We start from the raw sequence: 23,506 nt of genomic DNA on the forward strand, positions 1-23,506 counted from the left end.
AATGACATTATTTCGACGGAATTACTTGTGAGCTAGCTCGTCACTAGGAATTCTTCACAAGGAAATTCCGTTTGCAGAAGCGATAGAGTGAGGCGAATTAATTGCGCAGTGGAGCTAATAGTAATATTCCCCTTTCAAAGTGAGTTTTACCATGCATTGAGCCGAGCTATTCGTATATCGAGTAGCTAAAGTAACCTAATGCATATCCATACAAACAACAAGTCATTTCTAATAGTCCTAAGTGTAAAAGTGCAAGCTTCATAAGCTTTTAACAGCATTCGATTCATTAAGCCTTCCATTCCTGTTGGAACTTTATCGGTGTCCTCCACGTCCGCCGCGACCTCCTACGTGTTTACATCACTTTAACTTCAAGCCCTAATTTGGCAATAATTTCGACTTTAAATTCGATAAATTACCTCCTATAGGGCGCTGCGGGTGGGGACGTCCTCCGTACGGATGGTATTGGTGCTACAGACATCGCAGAATATTATTACCTTATAAAATAATAATATTTATCACCTCATTCATAATATATTTATGACATCATTTCAGAAGACTTACCTCGTCCACTCGTCTTGGAGGCGAACGACGTGGGTCGCCCATGGCTCTATTTAAGATACATTTTTAATTCGAATTTCACATTCAAAATATGCATACCGTGGAGCTTGTTGTTGCGGTGGACGGCGCCACGTCCGTTCCGCTTCGAGCAGCCAATGCACCACTCGACGCTATTCGATTGAATTTTAAATCAATTTAAAAAACAACAATATGCACCACTCGACGCTATTCGATTGAATTTTAAATCAATTTAAAAAACAACAATATGCACCACTCGACGCTATTCGATTGAATTTTAAATCAATTTAAAAAAACAACAATATGCACCACTCGACGCTGTTCGATAGAGTTTTAAATCAATTTAAAAACATCAACGCACCACTCGACGCTGTTCGATTGAATTTTAAATCAATTTAAAAAACAATTCGTACCTGGTCAGTTACGACGGACGGATCTTTCGACACTGCCATCAGTGGCACACGCAACGCTGCCAAGGCGCTCTGAGGGTATAAAATTGATCAAAATTACGATAAAACAACGCAAATAGGTCCTACTTGCTGCGCCGACAGCTGATTGTTCCGGTCCATGGCGGTGATTTCAATGAATTGCGACTGGGAAGACGCCGCTCGCAACGTAAACTCATGTCGTTGAATTAGATGCTAACCCAAGCGAATAAGCATTTAAAATCAGGTCACTTAATAAACCTACCTCCGAGTCCACGACTGCAGTGTCGGGGGTAACGTGGCGGCGGTGCAATTCGCTGCCTATTTGAATCCAACTTAATTTGGACACTTATCACACTAATTCGTACCTTCTTTCATCTGCATGGCAATGAGATCCTGCCAGCGATACAAAGTATCCACTTCTTTCTGGCGTTGGGCGTCGTGCAGTCGCAATACTTCTCGAAAGACCTGGCCAAAAACATTAATTCCGTTGAATTAGGTTTTAATTCCGTTGAATTAGGTATTAATTCGTACCGCGTCGCTCAATTTAAAGTCTTCCAAATGGTACGATATATTGGGCGGCAGCGGACCCGACGTATCCAGCGGATCAAACAGCAAATGCGGACATTCTGGAGTAATTGGCAGCGTTTCGGGCAATTTCGTGAAATATTCCGTCGCTTTCTACATATATTACCAAAAATAATATTATACTATAAATCATACTAAAACCAAAATAATATATACTATAAATCAGACCAAAACACAATTTATTTACCTGTTCCGGGGGCGAAATAGTAGGAGCGACTGTAGCTTCGACGGGAGTATTGGTAGGAATACTAGCCAAAGTACTAGTAGTAGTACTAGGCGGGGCTACTACTACAGCCGCCGACACTGGTCCTGCGAGAAGGGAAGGGATATCGTAATGAGATACTGAGTTCATCTAGGAAGGAAGTACCGGCGGCGACTTGGGCTTTGAGTGCACCTACGTCTCCCTGAGTATGCTCGTTTTGCTCGAGCAGCCCCCACAGTTCGCCATGACTCGGCTCCTGAAGATGGCAGGTCGCGTGAGTATGTAGAGGATCGTTGGGTGGACAGAAGTACCGGGAGGAGTTCGATGGCGCGCACCACCAGCTTCTTGGCATTGCTATGCTTTTGCCGCTCCAAGCAAAACCCAACATACCTCCGCGTTGACGTCCGTGAGTACTAGGACAAGGATGAACTGGATCGTACCTCTTCCACAGCACCGGAGACAAGGGATGCGTCACCACGGCTTGCTCCAGCACTTTGGTCGCTTGTTTGAACTGGCGGAGTTCGATTTCCAAGTCGGCGAACTGCATGTACAACGCGATGGACGTGGGTTCGTCGCACTTGGCCAAGATGGAGAACACCGTGGACCGCGCTTGGTCGACCTCCTTGTACTAATGCGTATCGTGAGGAAGAGCATAGGAACATGCATGTACGCCGTACATTGCTTGAGATGATCTGATGCTTCGCCGCCGAGATGACCGCCTCCGGCTCGAACGTCGGCGCTGCCTGCATCGCGCTTTCAAACCTACCGAACGAACTGTATCCGGAATCATCCGGTTAACAACAATTGCCAACCCCGAAACCCCGAGCAATTCCTTTCTGACGTAGATGGCCCATTTAAACGTGCACTTGAAAGAGATGTACAATGCAGCTTCCTCAGTCTCTTAGGGATTTCAAGTCTGAAAAGTGCTGGATAAAGCCAAAAGGCTAGTATAGTGCATTTCATTCTAAAGATTACAAAAAATGCCTTGACTTTCGACGGCTATTCCAACTTTGTATTGATATTATTTAGGAAAATATACCGTATAACCATAGAACTGTACAAGCCCAACAGAAGTTACGGTTCAGATTTTCGATTGGTGAAAAATTGATCGAGTAATAGAATTTAAACCAACCGGCCTTTTTGTACGGAGATATATGGAGCCAGGTACATTTTGGCCGAAAAGGAGTATCAAGTATATCTTGGTCTTTGTATGCAGCACTTATCCGTACGAATGTTTTTATTGAACCGAGGCGTTTAATAGTAAAACGTCTCCTGCTGAGGACGGCCGATCTGTAGTCTTGCACCATAATTCTTCGGGGCTCGACTAGACTTTACCTTAGTGTTCATTTACTTTAATTTCCACTCAAGGCAAAGTGGAGGGACGGTTGAAAATATGTGTTATGCTAGTTTTTGTGTGATTCCATTTTCTAGTGATACGATTGGCTATTCCAAAAATCACGCAATTCCATTGGCCAATTTGAGGCACCCTAAACTGTCCCGTACACCATAAACTGGCCATCTACGCTACAATCCCCGAACATGGAAGGCTGTCCTGGTCATTTAGACTGAAAGTATGTATGAATCCTTGACAGAACTAATAAAATATAATACTACTGTACATACACATAGTATAATAGAATATTAAAAGCCGAGTTATTCCTTCTTGTGCACCCAATTTTTGGCCTGGAGAAACTCACACCCGACGAGTTCAGGTGGCAAATACGTTTGGTCCACCGCTCCATCTTCGTAGTCGGGGTTATACTTGTACTCTAAAATCATTCCAATGAATATATTTCCAATATAATATATAAATATAATATATATATATACCTTTGCCATAATTCAAGCTTTCCATGAGTTTTGTAGGGGCATTTCGAAGGTGCAGCGGCACGTCCGGGTCATTTCCTTGGTCGATCGTTTGCTTGACTTTTTTGTACGCTTTGTACACTTCGACGCTTTTCGGTGCTCTTGCCAAATATGCGACACAGTGCGCCAAGATCACATCGCATTCGGGCATGCCTTCGGACCAAAATAATATTATTAATCGTTCCATTTTATTCCATAAAAACACGAAACATATACATACGATCCACCCAATATGACGCGAAAACAAGACCCCGACACTATAATTATACCCAACCAAAAACACTTAAATATCAAACAAGTCGCATTGTTAAATCCGTTCCGATTTGGACTTCCTAGTACAATCGAAAATGAATTTGACAAATGTAATGTGCGAGAATGTATTAGCCAATCAAATTGCACTGATGAGACATTTCAACCAATCAGCAATTAGAATCGTTTGACCCCGTGAAAATAGTTATCTTCAAATGTGTATACCATACATTGAATAAGCTGAAAATCTGACGCAAATCGATTCTCCAATCAGTCCGAATTTCAGCCAAAAGAGTACAATACATGTATTACATATAGTAGTACATATGTATGTACCTATGACACCGACACACTATAGCATACTGCCATACACATACTAGTAGTACATCATAACACCCCGAAACCCCCCAATATATTTATAAACACCCAACATATTAGATAAAATCCCGAATATATATATATATATATTATATATTGGACTACCTATGGCATGACATGCTTGAAAGCATGACGTGGCGAGTGGAAGCGCGTGGGCGTCGGCCAGCCCCACGTCCTCCGACGCCACTCGAATCAACCGTCTGGCCACATATAACGGATTCTCTCCGCCCTGCATCATGCGGCCGAGCCAGTAGAGCGCCGCGTCGCCGTCACTGCCGCGGATGGATTTATGCAGCGCCGAGATGCAGTCGTAATGGGCGTCTCCTTTGCGGTCATATAATGCATGGGACCGTTGAAAGCCCGCTTTTACATGGACCAAGGTCACCGGTGGAGGATTCGGGGTTTCGGGGTTCCGGGGGTTCGGGGTTGGGAGAGCATCACTACTACTACTAGTAGTAGATAGTAACGCCATCTCGAGCGCATTCAGGGCTATGCGGGCATCGCCGTTGCATTGATGCGCGAGAAACGCAAGGGCGTCGTCGTCGACGGGTGTGGACGGGCTAGTAATACTAGCTGCGCGTCGTAGTAGGTGTTGAATATGATCTGGCTGGATCTTGCTGAGTACAAATACCCGACAGCGACTCAGTAGTGCCGCGTTGAGTTCGAAGGATGGGTTTTCTGTGGTGGCGCCAACTAGCGTGATCATGCCGGCCTCCACCTGCGGGAGAAACGTGTCCTAATGCAAACATGAGATGCAAAGCGGATGGAGCTGTGTGAGACCTGCTGCAGTTTCGAGAACCGGTGGATTTCGTCTACAAATAAGATGGTTTGGCGGCCCAGCAGCTGCGCCTCGTTCACGGCCTTCTCAAACACTTCGCGAACATGCGCCAGCTTGGCAGTGGTCGCAGAAAGGGCGACGAAGCGCTGGGAGTCCTTCTTCTGCTTGGCCAGCAGCATGGCGACGGTCGTTTTGCCGCATCCTGGAGGTCTACATATACATGCTAGGATGACGAAGGGAAGATGGAGGAGGGGATGTACCCCCATAGGATCATGTTGGGGATGTGTCCGCTCTCCAACAACCGTCGCAGGGGTTTGTCCGGTCCCAACAGGTCGTCTTGGCCTAGCACGTCGTCGAAACAGGTTGGGCGCATCCGTTCGGCCATGGGTCTGGTGGCGTCAAGCTGTCGATGATCATGTCGCTTGGGTGTGTGGGAGTCTTTTGATGGAGCCTCGTCGTGGCGTTGGGGAGTGGACGGACGAGGTCTCTTGGACGACGACAATATGTGGGTGTGGAAAGCTGCTTGCGACCACCCAGGCGGAGATGGTAGCGTTGGGGACAGCTTGTCTTCGTCCACTCCACTGCTGGAGGCCTTGGTCAGACACAAGTTCACATGTGACTCAATGTTGTGCGTACTAAAGTGACGATCGCAGATCGGACATGCAGGCATCTTGATGAGATGGAAATATTGCCGCCAAATGCGTATCCGGACAACAATTTGCAACGTGAAATAGTGTATGCATGTCTAACACTAAATAGATATATATTCAATTGTCTAGAAATAGTGTGGGTGTTCAAAATATTAAAGCCACATTCAATTCGTACTTGTATTTTGTATGGAGCATTTCTATTTTTATAACTGCCAATGAACGGGCGAGTAGAAGTGATTGGTGTGTCGTTGGTTCCCGATTGGCTATTTGGAGTGACGGTATTATTCGAACAAAACTCATCATGGCCAAGAGCATCCGGTCCAAGATCAAGAAGTACTGGCGCCGGGAGCTCCGCGCGACGATCGGGAAGGCCGACCTGGAGAAGAAGGAGGCCAAGGTCCAGGCAGAGCTGAAGAAGGCCATCGATTCGCAGCAGGGAAGCTCCTTCGCGGGTCTCAAGGCCGCGTTCGGCAGTGTCAAGCCGGTCCAGGTGTCCCCCGAAGTGGACGAGTCCATGACCGAAGGCGCCGTGGAAGCCGCGCTCCTGAACAACGAAATCAAGCTGACCAACCGCAAGGACAACGCGGAGCTGGCCAAGAAGAAGAAGGGCGCAGGCAAGCCTGCAAAGAAGAAGTTCGTGCACTTCCACACCCTGCGAAAGAAGGGTGTATAAAAGTAAGTGCATCAAGTTTGTAGATAAGTCATTTCTAATTTTATATCTCCTACTAAACCACCCGAGTAGTAGTACTAGTATAACTATCCATCCTACCTAGCATACATACATGCTCGAAAGCAACCTGACCAGGTTTCCGAAATAATATATTGCGACAATCTAAAATGGCGCGTCGGCCAAAACATTTCACGATATTCGACAACCTCGATAATAAATAAATAGTATTACACAAGGGACTTGGTCCCGAATAGAATACATATCGATGTAGTCGATCATTTGATGCAACGTCACATAAAATAAATAGATTATTTTTGATAATACTGGAGTATTGTCGAACGATTTTCCAGATATTGGCTCAACTCTACCGTGATTCAATATAAATGTCTTATCTCGTTATAATCTGAACGATATATGATCAATACCTCCAAAACCTAATACTAGTCTAAACCTCATCCTGTTTTGGCTTTGTTCAAGTTTAAGATGGCGGCAATGACTGCATACTGGTCAATACCACAGTCGTCGACCATCACTATGTTCACCGCTGAGAGTGTTGGTAAATCACCCCGTTGCTCAGCTAGTTGCTGAAGCCACAGCAACGCATGTATCAGCAACGGCCTGACAAATGTCAGCACGTTCAAGTGACACAAAAGGTCCACCGGTCGAGCTGTGGGCACCACTTGCGTGACATATAACTGATCGTCCGATACATTCCGACCTTGGAGATGGGTTTGTGCATATTGGACGACATTATCTGCGACACGGGGCCACGGCGACTGAATGTGCGACGGACCCCATAGATCCAACCGTAGCGCAGATTCTTGGTCGTGGTATACCAGTACGACTTGGATGCGTTGCTGGCAAAGAGATGCTAATGTGCATGATGAGGGGGAGTCTGATCTGCGTGCGATACAGTGCCGACCGAGTTGGTCCACAAGTTGCTCGCCAATGACAATATACTGACTCGGACTTGTCACGTAGATGTGGTTCACGTCCAGAATCACCAGCTCCGTGGGATGCTCGTCGAGGAAGGCGCGGACTTGGGCGATACATTCGTGCAGAGAGATGGAGCAGAGACTGTGGCAGACTCGGGGGGCGCCGCTAGGGAAGGCTTGGACGCGGATATCAAGGTATCGGACTCCTGCTTGAAGCTGCTCGGTGATGGACAGTCGTTGGCACTACCATCATGTAAGACTGGAAGGAACGTATATGTATGTATATATATGTCGTACAGTGGCCCATCGAGCTACGAATGACGAGACAAACGGGAGCCGTTGGATGTACGGAACCAGCGACGCGTGGCAGTCTCCTGACACGACGTTGCCGCAGATGTTATACGCGCCAGAGTTGTGGCTTCCAGGGAACGCCACTTGGTTGAGCGGCAGGTTTCGCACCACGTCGGAGCTATCTGTGATCCACGTTGCAAACGACTGCGGCGGCGGCAACACGGGTGGAACCTTGCGACGTTGACGACGATACAACGACACCAGGACACACACGGTAAACACCATACACATAAGCGCAATGTACACATCGTCTTCCATCCATGCTGCCCCAATGCTATCCGAAGCACTCATCAGCTCACAGTTTCCAGGTGGACTAGCCCACGTTATCCGGATAAAAACGTATCCGTATATTGTCCAAATTCAATGGTTTTCAATTGGCTGCTTGACAATCCAGTGAGCCAATCAAAAGCGTCGATGGGGCGCTGGTTGGGTTTTGCTGTGTCCATTCATCAAGCAGCATGCCGAAGGAGAAGAAGCCCAAGCGCCGCCACAATGTGTCCACCGCGCAAGCCGCGGGCGCGAGCCAGAACTCTCGCGGCCGGACGCTGGCCACGCCCAACACGGACCTGGGTCAGCATTTTCTCAAAAACCCCGCGATCGCCGCGGAAATCGTCGCCAAGGCCGCCATCCGCAGCACCGACATCTGCTTGGAAGTCGGCCCGGGTACCGGTAACATCACGATGAAGCTTCTGGAGCAAGCAAAGAAGGTGATCGCCGTCGAATTCGACCCGCGCATGATTGCTGAAGTCCAGAAGCGCGTGCAGAACACCGAGTTCGTCCAGCGGCTGCACATCATCCACGGCGACGCCATCAAGGTCCAGCTGCCCTTCTTCGACGTGTGCGTGGCCAACCTTCCGTACCAGATCTCATCTCCGTTCGTGTTCAAGCTCCTCTCGCACCGGCCCATGTTCCGATGTGCCGTCGTCATGTTCCAGGAAGAATTCGCCAAGCGTTTGAGTGCCAGGTTTGCTACTTTTTGGCGTTTTTTCGACTTTTTTTGACTATTTTTACAGACCTGGCGACGAATTGTACTGCCGTTTGTCTGTCAACACGCAGTTGCTGGCAAAGGTGGACCAGTTGATCAAAGTCGGCCGCAGCAACTTTCGACCGCCGCCCAAGGTCGAGTCCCGCGTCGTTCGCATTGAACCCAAGAACCCGCCGCCGCCCGTCAACTTTACGGTACACTTTAATTTCGCGATTTTTTCGACTTTTTTTGACTTTTTTTTCGTAGGAATGGGACGGCATGGTGAAAATCATTTTCAACCGGAAAAACAAAACCCTGCGCGCCAGTTTCTGCACCAAACCCGTGCTCAAAGTGCTGGAAGACAATTACAAGACGTTTTGTTCGCTCAACAACGTGGTACGTCCGTGGTTTCGATTGGTCCACGGGTGTTTGATTCATGTTCGAAACGTTAGGCGGTGGACCCGACGTTTGACATTAAACTGCTCGTGGAAGAGGTGCTCGTCCAAACGAATTACTCGGACCAACGAGGCAGTAAAATGGACCTCGACGACTTCCTCGTGCTGCTCAACGCGTTCAACTCGCGCCACGTCCATTTCTCATAAATATTGCAAATATATTTACCAATTCTACCCATTCGTTATAGTTTTGAATTATTTTGTACGTTAACGTCTGTGAATTTGTTCTTGGGGTTCACCAAGCCCATACAAAATCTCGCGTTTACCAGTAACGTTAATAAAGTATTAGCTGGGACTGTAGACTAGTAATAATTGTTCCCTGTCAATAAGTATCCTGTGAAATTGATTACAAGTATACGATTAGTACTGGTAGATTAATTGTAGGTATTCGACTCTACCACGCGAGTCACTTGAACCGGATTGGTTGATCTGAACATGCGTAATTTTTGATTGGCTCCAGCATTGCCCAACCTTCATAATCCCCCAACAATCATTACCTCCCAAACTCGATATTTGCATTGAATTGTGGTGATTCTAGTTTGGGAATTGATATTACTCCGGAGTACTAGTACTACGTAGTACTTTGTTCCTATTGGGTATGGCCAGCCAGCACCACTTGCGTAAATACACTATCAGGGTGCATGGCTTGAGTAGTAATACTTTGTTCCTATTGGGTATGGCCAGCCAGCACCACTTGCGTAAATACACTATCAGGGTGCATGGCTAGTTCAGCGAACGTTCCTTGCTCCACCACGCGGCCTTCCGCCACCACCGCGATCGTGTCGGCGCTCTTGATACTCGACAGCCGATGCGAAACCAAAATCACGGTCCGGTTCGCCTTGGCCCTAATAATACAGTCGTAGTCCAATCACGTGTCTCCAACCCAGCCCATTTCAACCAATCACATCCGTTCTACCGTACTTGTCAATAGCATCCTGCACCAATCGCTCGCTTTCGTGGTCCAGAGCACTCGTAGCTTCGTCCAAGAGCAGAATGCGCGGGTTCTTCACTAGGGCTCGGGCTATAGCCACGCGCTGCTTTTGGCCTCCGGATAACGTAAGCCCCTTCGTGCCTACGTGGGTTTCGTATTTATCCGGAAGGGCCATGATGAAGTCGTGGGCGTTGGCTTGTTTGGCGGCGGCCTCGATCTCGGCTTGGGTTACACTCGACCCTGGAGTGACCCCATATGCAATATTCTGGGCAATCGTAGCTCCGAATAACGGCGGTTCTTGGCTCACCTAAAAATTATTTCAAACAAATAGTTACGATTATATATAGACACTACCTACTACTACAACACTCGAACGATCATAAAGAGAACACTCGAATATTGTACATAATATATAGACTCATTTTGACTCGACTGACTTGGTGACGTTGTAATGTGATATATATATATACCATACTTCTATTATATAGTTGGCGCATAGAAAGAAATTTAATCCACGAGTTTATATGAAGTATATATATATCTCAACTATATTCACATCTATATAGTCCAATCATAATATATATCTCAACTATAGACACAATAGACACAATATCCCCATCAATCTCGTCGAATCCATGAATATATATTAATATATATATCTCCACGTACGGTGCCAATCAGACTGCGCAGCGCCAACGGGTCCAAATCGACAATGTTGACCCCGTCGATGTAAATCGCTCCGCCACAGTGGTCTAATCGAATATAAAACACAGTTTAAAAACAATTTAAAAACCATTTCAAACCAACCGCCTTGGAGTTCGTAAAAGCGGGCGAGCAGCGTTAGCACAGTACTTTTGCCGCCGCCGCTCGGTCCGACGATCGCCAGCGTCTGATTGGGCGGCACTTTGAGCGTCAATCCGTCGAAAATGACCGCATCCGGACGCCCGGGGTACCGAAACCGGACGTTTTCAAACGAAATGTCGCCTTTGAAAGACGACAACGAGAGAGGCGTCGGGGGGGTCGGAATGACTTGGGGCGACCGCTCGATCAAGTCAAACACTCGCTGACTCGCACCCACGCCCTTCATGATTTCTGATTCCACATCAGATATTATCAGATATTATCAGAATCAGAGAATATCAGATTCGTACCAGTATAAAACGACGACATGCCAGCAAACGACACGCCCACGTACAACGTATACATGAGGAACGATCCTAATTCGCCCACAGAAAGGGCATTCTGGGCCACCATGGTCCCCCCGTAGCCAAGTACCCCCAGCATACTCATTTTAACACTCAAGTCCACAGCTCCAAAGAACGTGGCGCTGGCCATGGACCGTTTCTGGGCCAGGCCCAGAATGCCCTGGATCTTTTCCAGGTGGGCGTTTGTTTCGAACGTTTCTTTGGCAAACCACCGGACCACCCGGATGTTATTCAGCCGTTCTTCAGCTAAATCCGTGGCCTCGCTCAGCTGACTTTGCACTTGGGCCGTCAGTTTCTTTACGAAACGGCCGTACGAAACGGCTCCCAGCGCCAGCGGAGGCACCACCGCCAGCATGATAAGGCTGAGCTTGGGACACGTGAAGAACATCATGGAGATGCTGCCCACGGCCTGGCCCACGCTGCGGAACCCGCCCGACACGTTATCACTGAGCACGGTCCCCACCAACGCCGTGTCTATATATATATATATATATATTATATTGTGCTTTTCAGTGAAATATTGGCCTTATGACCACGAATCGAGAAAAGGAGTATGATTGGCTACAAAATGGAGGTTTCAATTTGATTGGCTAAAGTGGTTCCATGGACTACTATGTTGCTCGTTTGGCAATCTTTCGAAATTTGTGAAAACAGCCAAAATACAGCACCAAAATAGATGAATTTTTATGAAATTTTTATTCGGCAAAACTTGGCAATATTATATTGTCGATTTGATAGTACACATTTGGGCAGGGGGTGCAATCGAATCTCGCCGACCAAACCGATCCACAATCTATCTGATTGGTTGGATTTCATTGAGAAGGTTTTGATTGGCTAATAATTTTGAGCTCATCTGAGGTAGCCAATCAAATCGATTTAAATTCCAACGAGAAACCACAACACAATGAAATTTCACTCGAAAGCACAATACATTATAGAGCCACAAGCGTAAACGACAAATGTGGCTCGAATTTGTATTGTCACAGGAATCAGATGATTACGTGATCATAGAATCAGACCTGCCGAGAGCCGATTGAGCAGTTCGCCGGTCTTGGTTTTATCGAAGAACGTCATGTCCTGCTGCAAGATGGACGCGTACGTGTCCTGGCGCAGCTTGTTGGCGATGCGCTCGCCGATCATGTTCATCACGTTCACTCGGACGACGTTGGTGGCGGCGCCTACGACAAAGAGACCCCCCAGGGCCGTGATGACCACGGGCAACTGGTCCAGTCCGTCGGGCTGAGTCACTACGTCCAAGATGCGGCCCATGCCGTAGGGCAAGCACATGGTGATGGCGGTGGAAAGACCCAAAGCGGTCATGGAGATGGCCAAGTTGCGCTTCTCGGGCTTGTACAGCGCCATGAGACGCTTAAAGTCGGACGCCTTGGCTGTCGGCTTGGCAGCAGGCGTGTCCGCTACGTCGTCGTGTTTTGAGCCGAGACTGCTGTGGAAGCGCGTGTGCCATGCAGGGAACTGCACTGGAGTCACTTTGGGACGCGACAAGCCAGGCAGGACCTGCCGCCCTGTCAGTCGAAGGCGATACCCGAGCATGCTGTCCAGTCGATGATGGATAGCCGATCGCAAGGTGGTTCAAAGGAAGTCGGTGTCGCGGGGGTAACCGGATGATTCGAGTTATCCGGATGTTATCGTATGTATCTCTACTAGTAGTTTACTTTAGTACTAAATGTAAATGGCGAGCTCATACTACAGTGTATGTAGTAAGCACAATACCAGCTTCCAATGGGCATAGTACGTACTAAACCAGCCTGGAATACGTGGACACTAAGAATAGGTCCAACTTATAGTCCATCTTTCTGCATGGTCAGCCTATTAATAGTAACTACTACTAGCGTTTGCATTCGGATACGTTATCCGGAAGATGTCGCTTGCTGAAATAGCCAGCCCCACCCACCCACACTTGAAACAGTCATGGGTCTGGGGCAGACGCTGCGGAACATCAAGGCCCGCGTGACCATGGAGCTGTTCCAGATCGACGTGGACGAGCATGTCGCTCCATCCTTCAAGGGCTCCAAGGTGCATGAGCCCAACGCGCCCAAGTCGATCCGCGTCCTGTCGCTCAACGTGTGGGGCATCCCCGTGTCTCCGCACGTCCTCGAGCGCGCAGCCGCGATCGGTCGCATGTTGGAGGCTCGATCTGGCGAGTTTGACATTGTCACATTGCAGGAAGTGTGGCATCGTCGCGAGAAGAACATCATTCTGAGCGCGGCGACGCGCGCCGGGTTCGGGTACTCGCACTACTTCCATCCGGCGGTGGGGTTCCCGCTGCCCATCGGCCACGACTCGTTCGGGACGGGGCTGCTCATCCTGTCCAAGTACCGCCTGTCTTCCGCGATGTACCACCCGTTCCTCCTCACAGGTCGGCCGTACGCGCTGCACGAAGCCGACTTCATCGCAAACAAGGGCGTGGGTCTTCTCCGCGTCCACGACGGCGGCGGCGGCGAGATCGCCGACTTGTACGTGACCCATTTGCTCGCCAACTACAACCATCTAGGGAAACCCGGGCCAGGGGACACGTACATGCCGCACCGCGCCGCGCAATCGTACGAACTGAGCTGCTTCATCGCCGAGACGAGTCGGAACGACCTCGCGATCGTTTGCGGCGACTTCAACTCCCCATCCGACTGTCTCGTGCTCGACATCATGCGGGACCTCGTGGACATGCGCGATGCGTTCCATGAGAACGACCCGACCGAGGCCGGCCTCACCTTCGGCACCCACGACAACAAGTTCAGCCACGGCGATCATCCCATGCGGATGGACTACATCCTCTTCCGAACGGCGCCGACTTCGCCGTGGCGGCTCACCGACAGCGGCGTCTTCAAGGGGTACTTTACCACATCCTGCGGAGAAGAGTGTCCTCTTTCCGATCATTTTGGCGTACATGCTGCCTTTGCTCTGGATACTCAATCGAGTACTTTGCCGCCTTTCTCACCGAAAACAAACCGTTCGATCAAGTGTCTGCGACAAGTGCAGGATACGCTGTCGCAGGGCCGCGTGGAGATCATCCATCTGCGCATCGTGCACTTAAAGCGCGCGGCACTTGGGTTGGCGTTCGTGGCACTTGGAGGCGCAGTTAACGTGTACCAGTGGGGCGAGAGTTGGGCCGTGGGAACTCGGGTGCTGTGGTACTTTGGCCTGACGCTGGGTCTGATTTATGCGCTGGTCGAGTACGTCGTGGCGTTCTTTGTACTTACATTGGAAGTGTCGAGCTTTACGGAACTGCAAAACCAAGTTCGATTACATGCCCATAACTTGGATTTGAACCAAGACTAAGTAGTTTTCTAATTGTTTTGACTAGTATTATATTCGAGAAAGATGGTACGGTAGTACTGTATTGACTGGTTTATCAACGTTACGGTTGAAACTTGCGCAAATACTATAAATAATACTAGTAACTAATAGTTACTTGACCAAAATAAATGACCGTAGCGGGATCGACAGAGCTGCCCGCAGCAGCAGTCGACGCCATCGACCCCCCAGCTATCGCGCCCACTGCACACTCAGTAGCCACAAGCACCAGTCCGATGGCAGTGGCCAGCCAGCCCCACAGTCCCAATGCTTTGCAGCACCACCAGCACTACACGGAATAGAAGGGTTGTACAGTGATCCCCCGATTTTTGCAGCCTGGTCGGAATATAATAAGATAGAGGTATCAGGCCAAGGGTTATGCATATTAGGAGGTTTCCTCGGCTAAATACCTGACTGAATAAGGCAATTATAGGTTATTTGGCCACGCTATGTTAGAGCCTGTTAGTTTTCAAAGGATCATTTATCCTCCACGTTCTGTTATACCCGGTATATTTTGATATAAACAAGTACTTGAGGAGTAAACAGATTGTACTTTCATTATTACCTCAAAAGTACATCGAATGACATGGGATCGCCAATACCTTACAGGGAGAATTTTGTACCCAAGCCGCCATCAGTGTCAAGCTCAGTAGTATACTTTGATCAAGATACGGCACCCACATGGAATTGAAGATCCACTAGTGCATCCACCAGAGTGTATACAGTGTCCACCCATATGGTTGAGGTCAGCGGTGCTTGCCACGCATTCGTCATTTTCGGAATTCCCACAACCCAACGACGAACAATGGCGTCTTCACGAGATAGAACAAAGACTGCAGCCGGCGCAGGTATTGGTGCTGCCATCGGGGCGGCGGCTTGGGGACTGGCGGCACCTGTGGCCAATGCGATTGGTTTTGGCGCAAAGGGGATAGCAACCGGATCCCCCGCAGCGTCCATCATGTCGAGGGCTGCAATTGCCAATGGAGGGAGGGTCGCGGCAGGCAGCACAGTGGCGGTGCTTCAAAGAATTGGGGCTGTGGGACTGGCCACTCCCATTGGACTGGGGCTCGTGGCAGTTGGGTGTGTAGTGGGCGCGATGGCTACGGGGAATATGGCACGCACCAACCAAGAATCAACCGTGAAAGCCACGAAAGTCCAGGATACTTCAAAGGACGATAGAGGGGAAGAGGACGAGAAGGCGTGGCTGTTGGTGGAATGGGTTTCTCCGGCTGAAAAGCCCAAAGAAACGCGGTTCACGAGCGAACGAGACGCCCTGAAAGCGTTCAAGGCGAGTTCGTCGGCCAAGAAGCAGCTCTTCCGTCCCAATATGACGTGCGCCGAGACCATCGAGTAAGCATCGAAAATCAGCGTTTGAATGCTTGATATGATATGCTCGCCACTCTGTCAACGTAAAACGAATCCTGTGCATTTCATCAAACTAGGAACCTCCTTATTGGCGTTCGATACAATTCGATTGCATTTGTCCTATCCACATATCGTTAGGAATACTGAAATACAGTCAGGCCCGAGTTCAATCTTACGTCAAGGACATTCGTTTTGGAAATCGATAGTTAGCTCACAAACCCTCTATCAATGTAGTAGCAGTGTACTTGACCAATGTTGGATGTGCACATATTGAAATGATCCGATTAGGCCAGGTGAAATCGTCATAATATTTCTTATGATCTGCCAAGCGATGCTACTTGATAGCCCCGTAGCCCTGATATCTCGCAACACTGGGACGGAGCAGCAATTCCGCTACTGCCAACCCCATGATGGAGTAGACCGTATGCACCTCCAGCCCCCACGCCCAATACCAGCGCCTTTCATTTCCAGCCATTGTTTGTAAACGAAGAGGACCGTTCAGAATGGTGGCATTGACCAAAGATGGACGATTGGGTTTCTCATGAACCTTACTCATTCATTTACCAAGCGCCAGTTTGAGGCAAAACCAATTCTCCACAACAAACTAACGACCTAACGTTAACGTTATGTATAGAATTCCTTAGCGAACAGTGGCGAGGTTGCAGTTGCCATCTCCCACTTTATTTGGCTTTATTGCGACTGGAATAGCTGCCGCAGCGGTGGCCATGATGTCGGCCATGATGTCGGCGGCTGAAGTTGCCAGCGGAGGGAGTGCTGTCGATCGGTATATTGTGGCTGGCATCATTGGGGGCTTGGGTGTCGAGATAATGTTACTCGCCCCGTAGCGTCGAAAAAACTAATGAACGCGGGTATTGATTGTCCTTTTAGCTTTGTGTATTCGCCTATCGATCGATTCTATGTATTGACTTTTCTATGCAAATATCGTCCAGTGTCACACTAATTGAAGTCACACACTAGTTCGACGTTTCATTGAGAGTGGATTTGATTGGCTACTTGATGAATGATCTGGGTTTTGATTGGTCGATTAATTGTCTGCCGATTTGGTGCTGCTCATTCAATTGAGCACCCCACTCCAATTTCGAATCGCCTTGGCAATATGTATGTATATTTGAATGCTCCATATTGTGTTTGATCTAAACAGAGTACAGAAGAATTGGCAGAAGACTTGAGCCAATCAGATTATAGGAAATCATGAACAACATGTAATTAGTGTGCGACTTCAATTGGACACGTACTTGCCATGACTCACGGAACGGTCAGCGAAAAGTCTCAATGTGCAGAATATATATATCACTTAACGTTACCTTCGCGGCCAAATCCACAGCGGCGTCGTGTTGCAGCAGCAACGTGATCATTTCCAGCTCCGTTCTGCGTAGAAATGTACAGCGGACTCACGATGTGACAGTAGTACATCCTCACTTCACAGCTAATCCACACCGGTTAGCGGAAATTGTAGTCCTGATGGAGCAAACTCGCATATAACGACCGCTGGCGGTTGAGGTTTTAAAGCTCTCTCCAGTCGAGAATTTAGTGCGGTTGGCATACATTCTATTGTCTGTAAGATTCATATTCATGCTACCGGCGTGCTCCAGGACGTCGGGATGGCATACTTTGTTGAAGAAGTCCATTGGGACCTCAATCGCATAGAACTGTAAACGACCCAACAGATCTGTTGAGAAAGCTGTGTTTATGGAGCGTTTTCATCATGATGTAAAATTTATTGGCAACCGGTGTGGGCCTGAAAAAAGTAAATTTGCTGATGTAGTGATGTACTTTGAAGATTAAAGCTTACTAGTACAAGTATGTGATCCAAGAGTACGTAATTTTGTCCAATCATCGTTCATGGATGATTGTGATTCGCCTTGAACGCTTCCAGGGCATCGCTTTCGCTCGTGAACCGCGTTTCTTTGGGCTTTTCCGCCGGAGAAACCCATTCCACCAACAGCCACGCCATCTCGTCCTCTTCCCCTGTATCGTCCTTCAAAGTAACTTTCGTGGCTTTCACGGTTGATTGTTGGTTGGTGAGTACCAAAATACCCCCAGCCAACGCCCCCAACTGCACACCCAGCTGCCATAAGACCCAGTCCAATGGGAGTGGCCAGCCCCACAGCCCCAATGCTTTGAAACGTCGCCACTGTGCTGCCTGCCGCGACCCCCCCTCCACTCGCAATTGCAGCACTCGACATCATGGACGATGCGGTCGATCCGGCTGCTATTCCACTTGCGCCAAAGCCAATCGCATTGGCCACAGGTGCCGCTAGTCCCCAAGCCGCCGCCCCGATGGCAGCACCAACACCTGCGCCAGCTGCAGTCTCTGTAGTATCTCGTGAAGACGGCATTGTTCGTCGTTGGGGTTCAATCGTTTTGGGAATTCGGAAAATGACGAACCAGGCAAGCACGTCCGACCTCGACCATATGGTAGAATAATACGACAGGTCCGATCAATCTCTGAATTTGTATTAGAGATTCTAACCAATAAGACGTTAAGACTTTACATCTAACCAATCAAAGTGCTTCAGCATTGCTTTTATAGGCAATCAAAAGCGTTAGGGTTAGGGGGTCCTCTACGGCGGTCATCTACGTTCCCCGACCAGGGCCTAATTATGCGTTTATGCGTTATGTGTATACAAATAATGAGGTAAAGAGATAACACAGCCATGTTGTAAAAAGGACCGACCACACGCCTCTTGGACGGATGTTGAACAGACCGATGGATCGCCCTCAACCGACCGTGCATGCCCAAGCTACGGGAATCCGAGCGAGTGCAGGTCGACTATGTCAAGTCGTGCATGCGCAAGGACGCCACTGGTCAGTGCTTTGCATCCATAATGGAGAAGTTCGCCCTGTACCTTGCTGCATGTGAAAGAGCACGTGGCGTTTCGCTTGCAAAGAACTCGTACTTCCGCCAGGCCAAGATGTCTCTAGTCGACAAGGTTTCTCAACTACAGGCTTTGGTGGAATCCAAGTTGTTGCGTGCGGAAAAGATCTTGCAGAAATACTATGCGAAGAATGATGGCGGCGCGATCAGCAAGCAAGCGATTGCATGCACAAAGATCTCATTACAATTAATGATACGTTATTTGTATGCGAACGCTGCGACTGTCAGCGACTACCAGGACGCTGCGTTGTAGACGTTGCTTTGGTATCTGCTTGGAAGGGCGTCCGATTTGGCCATGGTTAGAAAGAACAGCTTGTCCTTCGACGGCGGTGGTGTTTCTTCCTACGAGTTGTGAGAGTAAAGACAAGTGAAGAGCAAGGACTGTCGGTTTACCATGACTCAAACTTTACTAACTGCCCTTTGCTTTCCACGGCGCTTGCAACGATAACCCAACAAGCGGCATGCTCTCGAATTGCGAACAACCTACCCGAGCAGAGTACTGACGAGGCACACAGCTTTGGCCCTGAAACGTCGCTAAATGACGTCCTGGACAATCCCGGCCCCATTGAAGTCCCAACGAACGTGAAGGCCTCGGCTGCGACAAGGCCTCGCGACCCTACCATTCACAGTCACGTGAATCGTATCCTTGGTCGCATTGGTGAAGCTTCAGGCATCGACGTCAAGTTGACATCTCACTCGTTTCGTCGTGGTGGAGCGCAACACGCGAATGGATCACAGCACTTAACGGCGCGTTGGATCTTCGACTGCGAAGCGTGGAACATCTCGGCTTGAAATCCGTCGTTCAATCTCAACAAGCGTGTTGTTGACACGTTGTCAACGTACCTCCTTTTGCACTATCCGAGTCTCAAGCAGCTGAGCCCTTCAAGCCCTGCCATCATGCGCCTCGAGGAATGCGCTGGTCTAGCAGGGTGCAGCAACGTCGACTTGTTGGCATGGTCGTCCCATTTGAGCACGCCTATCCGCGTAGCAGCCGTTCCGTTAGGATCAACTCGTGAACTGTCGAACGACTCCCCACCATCAGACGAGACCGCAGAACAAAGACTCATTCGACATCAGGCATCCGTCATTGACCACTTCATCGACATCGGACGGCGACAAGAGGAGCGCCTCCAAGCCCTTGAGGAAAAGCTTCAAACTCGTGCCATACCTAAGCGCAAGGAAACTGAAGTCAAAGTCGGGCAAGTCATGCCGAACAGCAAATTGAAACGGCAAAAGCAATTTCAGTTGCTTCCTTGCGGTCCACGTGGTATGAGTGGTACACACTCGAACCAAGGCTCTATAATGGCAGCGCATCGAAGCAGAAGAAGTACACGTCGAAGCACATCGTAGCCTACATGAAGTTGTTCTTACCCGACGGGTTTGTGCTCGACGAAGACAGCCAAACATTCCGCGACGACATGTTGTCTACAGAAGCTGCCGCAGAGATCGCTGCGCTGGAGTTTCTGCTCAGCAACAACGTGCAATCGAAGGGAACCAGCGCTGTTCTCAAAGCACTACAAGGCACTCATCGACTGGGGCATCTCAATGCAAGGATTATCCATTACTGCCAGCTTCGTGCATCTCGAGTGATTGATCCGCCCCCCCCAGTTTCATTGAACATCCTTGACGAAAGCAACTAAAGCCTCGTGTAAAGGAGGCTGCATATACATTGGTGTTATTCATAAATATTCAGAAGGATAAACCATATATGGACATTCGTACCCAGTTAGACATGGACCCTTGATGTTCGGAGCACTTGGCCCAGTGGTCCTGTCATCTCGTCGGTGGTCACAGCGACTAAATCTTGAGTGCCACGCCTGCAACAAGCAGCGACTGAACGACCCATTGATTCTACGACTCGACAGCATACATGAGTACTAAGCAATGCACATGCACATATATACTACCTGAGGCGTGATTGGACATGCCGCCGGCAACTCCAAGTCGCCCCACCATGGCCGGACAACCCATGGCCGGACCACCCCGTCGGCAACCCCATGTTGCCCCACCATGGCAAGACAGAAGAGTCATCACAGGACGACCGAACACCCCAGTGAACGCACCGTCCCCATGTGCCAGCGACTGTGCCGCGATGAATCCAAGACGGTGATACTAATCACTCCATCATGTGACTGGGCCAGTACATCCTCCGGGGTGCGCAGCCATCCCGCTCCGAGCAATTCTGGTCGCTTCCAACCTCTCGAAAGTGTTTCCGGCTCATAGATTCTATTGGTGGATTAGTTTTGGTTATCCAGTTTTTTCTGGCGCGTGTCCTTGTCACCAGGAAGATATTCATAGATGACCATTTCACGGTCGGACCTTTGATGCTATGGGTGGATATCCAACCTACTCTTCTCATTAATGTAGCTTTTTAAGCTCGCGTTTGTAAGGGTCAACAAGTGTCTTTTGCTTTTAACTATGGTGAAATTTCAAATGACGTTGTTTTTAAAATTAAATCTGATTTGCTTGATGCGAACTTTTCAACTTTTGGCCCAGATTCCCATACTTACACCTTTCAAATGCCGTTGGACATTTTGGATCAGAAATCGACGAATTTAATGACGTGTTTTCAGAAATGACGACCAAAGAGTCAAGGTTGTCATGTCTGAAGGAAAAGGGTTAGTAGACAACATTTCAACAAACGGCGATGAGGTTGTGGAAGTGACGCAGTCATGGTGTCATTTCCAATACAAATGTCAAGTCATTTGGTCGTGTGGGAGGAACGGGACTCCCACTTCATCGATATACTGACCTGCCATGTGCTTGTTTCGGAACGCTTCTTTCACACACTATACGATGTGAGTACTGTACACATACAAGTAACCATATATATTTCGTCCAGAGCAGTCAGAAAACTCAGTTTTCAACAGGTAAACACAATAACTAAGACCAACAATTCTATTCGGTCAATTATTGTTGTTGTGACATGAGATCGAAGGAATACGAAATTCTCTATCATCATGATATCTCACCCATTGCAATTCACTAACCAACAATATTATGTCCCGTGTAGTCAGATAACACTACTTTCAATACGCAAACACAAAAGCAATGACACAACTATTCCATTGGTTATATATTGGTGTATAATTAGACTGTTGTGGCCTCACAATTCTGGCATGGCGTCATTCGAGAATTGTGTTGGAGGGTGCAAGGTACGTTCATGCCATGCATGTTTCGTGTTCTTCTCGGTGTTCATGCCCATGTTCTGCTCTATGTTTATGTCCATGCACGTTCTTCTCGGTGTTAGGATAAAATAGCAATCTGAGTGTGCCCAAAGTGACAAGTGACGGACTTACGAAATGCACTGTAGCACACACGGGGAGGCTTTGCACACCGTGCCTACCCCGACAATAAGTTGCTCCCTGTGGTTTCCTTAGCACTCACTACTCAAGCAGTGCACTGTAGTTTTTACTGCGTACTTCCTCTGTTCCAGGTTACTGCTGACATTTACTTTGAATTGACACAGACAATCGAGCCCTCACTCAATTTGGTGAATGATACTGTGTTTGAAAGGGAATTGCATGAATTTTCGCAAAAGATTGGTTTAAAATCAGCGCTTAAAGCAATTGTAAACAAATGAAATATCATAAATATTGGAAATTGAAAGAAAACGAAGAATTAAAGCCAATGAAATGCATGCGAATTTTGAAATGTCGGCAGTACAGTAACAGTAACCTGGAACAGTGGAAGTACAATCGTTTTACAGTGTACAATAATTCCCCCTACTTCGGGTGAAATAGCCAGGTGGAATTTGCGTGGTGTGAAACGATATTTGACCTACCTGAGAAAAATCCTTTTCAGATAGAGAGTATTTCCATTATATCATGGGATGTTTGTGTCGTACTGCGTATAACGTGAATCTGCGTCCATGGTATCCTTGGTTGGATAATCAACCATAACTATCAGCATGCTGTTAATCGGGAATTGAAATCAAATGGCAAAGGTCTATCTGGCACTGATGTCGTTTGATTAGGCAAGAATGAATTGAAAGCTAAGGCCACGGCCAAGCCAGCGAGCGTAAACTTGAATGGTGGTGGAAACTACCCCGATGGAGCCGAATAGCATAGCCCAATCAGGAGCGACTATGGAACACACCAAAGTGTCCGCCAAAGAAAAAGCCAAAGGAAAGGCCAAAGGAGAGGCCAAGAACAAGTCGACAAAGGAGAATGCGAAGATGAAGCACCACCCCGGATCACCACGACAGTACAGCCATTGCGGAACACTACAGCAGACGATGAACAATCTCTGCCCGATGCGGGGAGCGAAGCCCAGCTCGAGTTGTTGCAACGAATTAAGTTTGTATATCCAAGCGATTCGGAGGACGAAACCAAGGATGACTTCGATGTGGCCAACCAGCTTTTCCAGACCTACCTTTCTATGTATGGGATGGGTGGGGTTGAAACGATTCACGCCGTTCCGTACCACAAGCGCAACCCACGGCGGATATGATGTTGCATCACACACCAAAGGGTTTAGCCTCGGGGCCGGAGTCCGGGACTACGTCGGCTAAACGTCCGAAAACGCAGTGGGTGAGCAATCTTGAAGAAACATGTGTTTAGACTGGCGACGAGGGAGACAGCGGCAAGCGTGTGCAAGCGACTGAGACCAAGAAGGCAAATCTGAAAGTGAATTAGGAGTAGTTAAAGCTAGCTAAAGATGGTGTCCTTCCCAATGTCTACTCTTTGTTTCTACGATGCCATCTATATA

At 48.4% G+C, this 23,506-nt stretch overlaps 10 protein-coding genes across 11 annotated transcripts; 5 read left to right on the top strand and 5 right to left on the bottom strand.

Annotated features, from left to right (window-relative positions):
• Positions 1 to 236: 236 nt before the first annotated feature.
• On the bottom strand, positions 237 to 2,562 carry H257_11070 (hypothetical protein). The gene is made up of 14 exons (XM_009837908.1): positions 2,469 to 2,562; positions 2,232 to 2,419; positions 2,103 to 2,181; positions 1,957 to 2,047; positions 1,777 to 1,898; positions 1,536 to 1,682; positions 1,370 to 1,469; positions 1,267 to 1,322; positions 1,113 to 1,217; positions 990 to 1,058; positions 658 to 728; positions 562 to 607; positions 417 to 468; positions 237 to 344 (listed from the first exon to the last, which is right to left on the bottom strand). Exons 1-14 carry the CDS (start codon positions 2,538 to 2,540, stop codon positions 313 to 315), a joined length of 1,230 nt encoding a protein of 409 aa, XP_009836210.1. The 5' UTR covers positions 2,541 to 2,562; the 3' UTR covers positions 237 to 312.
• An 844-nt stretch (positions 2,563 to 3,406) lies between these two features.
• H257_11071 (hypothetical protein) lies at positions 3,407 to 5,746 on the bottom strand. The gene is made up of 5 exons (XM_009837909.1): positions 5,323 to 5,746; positions 5,065 to 5,272; positions 4,390 to 5,020; positions 3,622 to 3,810; positions 3,407 to 3,560 (listed from the first exon to the last, which is right to left on the bottom strand). Exons 1-5 carry the CDS (start codon positions 5,730 to 5,732, stop codon positions 3,445 to 3,447), a joined length of 1,554 nt encoding a protein of 517 aa, XP_009836211.1. The 5' UTR covers positions 5,733 to 5,746; the 3' UTR covers positions 3,407 to 3,444.
• Positions 5,747 to 5,886: 140 nt separating this feature from the next.
• On the top strand, positions 5,887 to 6,449 carry H257_11072 (hypothetical protein). The gene has a single exon (XM_009837910.1). The coding sequence runs from the start codon at positions 6,014 to 6,016 to the stop codon at positions 6,383 to 6,385; it is 372 nt and encodes a 123-aa protein (XP_009836212.1). The 5' UTR covers positions 5,887 to 6,013; the 3' UTR covers positions 6,386 to 6,449.
• Positions 6,450 to 6,754: 305 nt separating this feature from the next.
• On the bottom strand, positions 6,755 to 7,963 carry H257_11073 (hypothetical protein). Its single transcript, XM_009837911.1, has 2 exons — positions 7,615 to 7,963; positions 6,755 to 7,560 (listed from the first exon to the last, which is right to left on the bottom strand). The coding sequence occupies exons 1-2, from the start codon at positions 7,957 to 7,959 to the stop codon at positions 6,835 to 6,837; spliced, it is 1,071 nt and encodes a 356-aa protein (XP_009836213.1). The 5' UTR covers positions 7,960 to 7,963; the 3' UTR covers positions 6,755 to 6,834.
• A 158-nt stretch (positions 7,964 to 8,121) lies between these two features.
• Positions 8,122 to 9,265, top strand: H257_11074 (dimethyladenosine transferase). Its single transcript, XM_009837912.1, has 4 exons — positions 8,122 to 8,632; positions 8,682 to 8,847; positions 8,900 to 9,028; positions 9,085 to 9,265. The coding sequence occupies exons 1-4, from the start codon at positions 8,127 to 8,129 to the stop codon at positions 9,232 to 9,234; spliced, it is 951 nt and encodes a 316-aa protein (XP_009836214.1). The 5' UTR covers positions 8,122 to 8,126; the 3' UTR covers positions 9,235 to 9,265.
• A 469-nt stretch (positions 9,266 to 9,734) lies between these two features.
• H257_11075 lies at positions 9,735 to 12,819 on the bottom strand. Of its 2 annotated transcripts, XM_009837914.1 has the most exons (6): positions 12,243 to 12,819; positions 11,170 to 11,697; positions 10,826 to 11,110; positions 10,688 to 10,770; positions 10,009 to 10,325; positions 9,735 to 9,932 (listed from the first exon to the last, which is right to left on the bottom strand). In XM_009837914.1, exons 1-6 carry the CDS (start codon positions 12,772 to 12,774, stop codon positions 9,755 to 9,757), a joined length of 1,923 nt encoding a protein of 640 aa, XP_009836216.1. In that variant the 5' UTR covers positions 12,775 to 12,819; the 3' UTR covers positions 9,735 to 9,754. The 2 variants fall into 2 exon arrangements, with proteins under 2 accessions (XP_009836216.1, XP_009836215.1); XM_009837913.1 differs by lacking the exon at positions 9,735 to 9,932 and having other exon boundaries at positions 9,939 to 10,325.
• Positions 12,820 to 13,143: 324 nt separating this feature from the next.
• Positions 13,144 to 14,587, top strand: H257_11076 (hypothetical protein). The gene has a single exon (XM_009837915.1). It carries the CDS (start codon positions 13,153 to 13,155, stop codon positions 14,515 to 14,517), a length of 1,365 nt encoding a protein of 454 aa, XP_009836217.1. The 5' UTR covers positions 13,144 to 13,152; the 3' UTR covers positions 14,518 to 14,587.
• Positions 14,588 to 15,281: 694 nt separating this feature from the next.
• Positions 15,282 to 15,886, top strand: H257_11077 (hypothetical protein; the record flags this gene model as incomplete). Its single annotated transcript, XM_009837916.1, has 1 exon — positions 15,282 to 15,886. The coding sequence occupies exon 1, from the start codon at positions 15,338 to 15,340 to the stop codon at positions 15,884 to 15,886; it is 549 nt and encodes a 182-aa protein (XP_009836218.1). The 5' UTR covers positions 15,282 to 15,337.
• A 1,872-nt stretch (positions 15,887 to 17,758) lies between these two features.
• H257_11078 (hypothetical protein) lies at positions 17,759 to 18,257 on the bottom strand (the record flags this gene model as incomplete). The annotated part of the gene is made up of 2 exons (XM_009837917.1): positions 17,759 to 17,886; positions 17,948 to 18,257. 2 exons carry the CDS (start codon positions 18,255 to 18,257, stop codon positions 17,759 to 17,761), a joined length of 438 nt encoding a protein of 145 aa, XP_009836219.1.
• A 1,436-nt stretch (positions 18,258 to 19,693) lies between these two features.
• Positions 19,694 to 20,436, top strand: H257_11079 (hypothetical protein; the record flags this gene model as incomplete). Its single annotated transcript, XM_009837918.1, has 2 exons — positions 19,694 to 20,040; positions 20,106 to 20,436. 2 exons carry the CDS (start codon positions 19,694 to 19,696, stop codon positions 20,434 to 20,436), a joined length of 678 nt encoding a protein of 225 aa, XP_009836220.1.
• Positions 20,437 to 23,506: the final 3,070 nt, after the last annotated feature.

This window comes from Aphanomyces astaci (genome assembly GCF_000520075.1).
Source record: "Aphanomyces astaci strain APO3 unplaced genomic scaffold supercont1.32, whole genome shotgun sequence".
Classification (NCBI taxonomy): Eukaryota; Oomycota; class Saprolegniomycetes; order Saprolegniales; family Verrucalvaceae; genus Aphanomyces; species Aphanomyces astaci.

Excerpts from the sequence above, each read along its gene's own strand:
- H257_11075 (XM_009837914.1), bottom strand. The coding sequence starts at position 12,774 with ATGCTCGGGTATCGCCTTCGACTGACAGGGCGGCAGGTCCTGCCTGGC. Across the intron at positions 10,771-10,825 it reads CTTTTACGAACTCCAAGGCG|ACCACTGTGGCGGAGCGATT; the intron begins GTTGGTTTGAAA and ends ATATTCGATTAG. Across the intron at positions 9,933-10,008 it reads GTGCAGGATGCTATTGACAA|GGCCAAGGCGAACCGGACCG; the intron begins GTACGGTAGAAC and ends CTGTATTATTAG.
- H257_11071 (XM_009837909.1), bottom strand. The coding sequence starts at position 5,732 with ATGCCTGCATGTCCGATCTGCGATCGTCACTTTAGTACGCACAACATT. Across the intron at positions 5,021-5,064 it reads GGTTCTCGAAACTGCAGCAG|GACACGTTTCTCCCGCAGGT; the intron begins GTCTCACACAGC and ends TGTTTGCATTAG. Across the intron at positions 3,811-4,389 it reads TCAAGCATGTCATGCCATAG|GCATGCCCGAATGCGATGTG; the intron begins GTAGTCCAATAT and ends TTTGGTCCGAAG.
- H257_11070 (XM_009837908.1), bottom strand. The coding sequence starts at position 2,540 with ATGCAGGCAGCGCCGACGTTCGAGCCGGAGGCGGTCATCTCGGCGGCG. Across the intron at positions 1,218-1,266 it reads CTGCAGTCGTGGACTCGGAG|CATCTAATTCAACGACATGA; the intron begins GTAGGTTTATTA and ends CGCTTGGGTTAG. Across the intron at positions 345-416 it reads CCCGCAGCGCCCTATAGGAG|GAGGTCGCGGCGGACGTGGA; the intron begins GTAATTTATCGA and ends GTAAACACGTAG.
- H257_11076 (XM_009837915.1), top strand. The coding sequence starts at position 13,153 with ATGGGTCTGGGGCAGACGCTGCGGAACATCAAGGCCCGCGTGACCATG.
- H257_11074 (XM_009837912.1), top strand. The coding sequence starts at position 8,127 with ATGCCGAAGGAGAAGAAGCCCAAGCGCCGCCACAATGTGTCCACCGCG. Across the intron at positions 8,848-8,899 it reads CGCCGCCCGTCAACTTTACG|GAATGGGACGGCATGGTGAA; the intron begins GTACACTTTAAT and ends TTTTTTTCGTAG. Across the intron at positions 9,029-9,084 it reads TTTGTTCGCTCAACAACGTG|GCGGTGGACCCGACGTTTGA; the intron begins GTACGTCCGTGG and ends TCGAAACGTTAG.
- H257_11072 (XM_009837910.1), top strand. The coding sequence starts at position 6,014 with ATGGCCAAGAGCATCCGGTCCAAGATCAAGAAGTACTGGCGCCGGGAG.
- H257_11073 (XM_009837911.1), bottom strand. The coding sequence starts at position 7,959 with ATGAGTGCTTCGGATAGCATTGGGGCAGCATGGATGGAAGACGATGTG. Across the intron at positions 7,561-7,614 it reads TCGTAGCTCGATGGGCCACT|TGCCAACGACTGTCCATCAC; the intron begins GTACGACATATA and ends ACATGATGGTAG.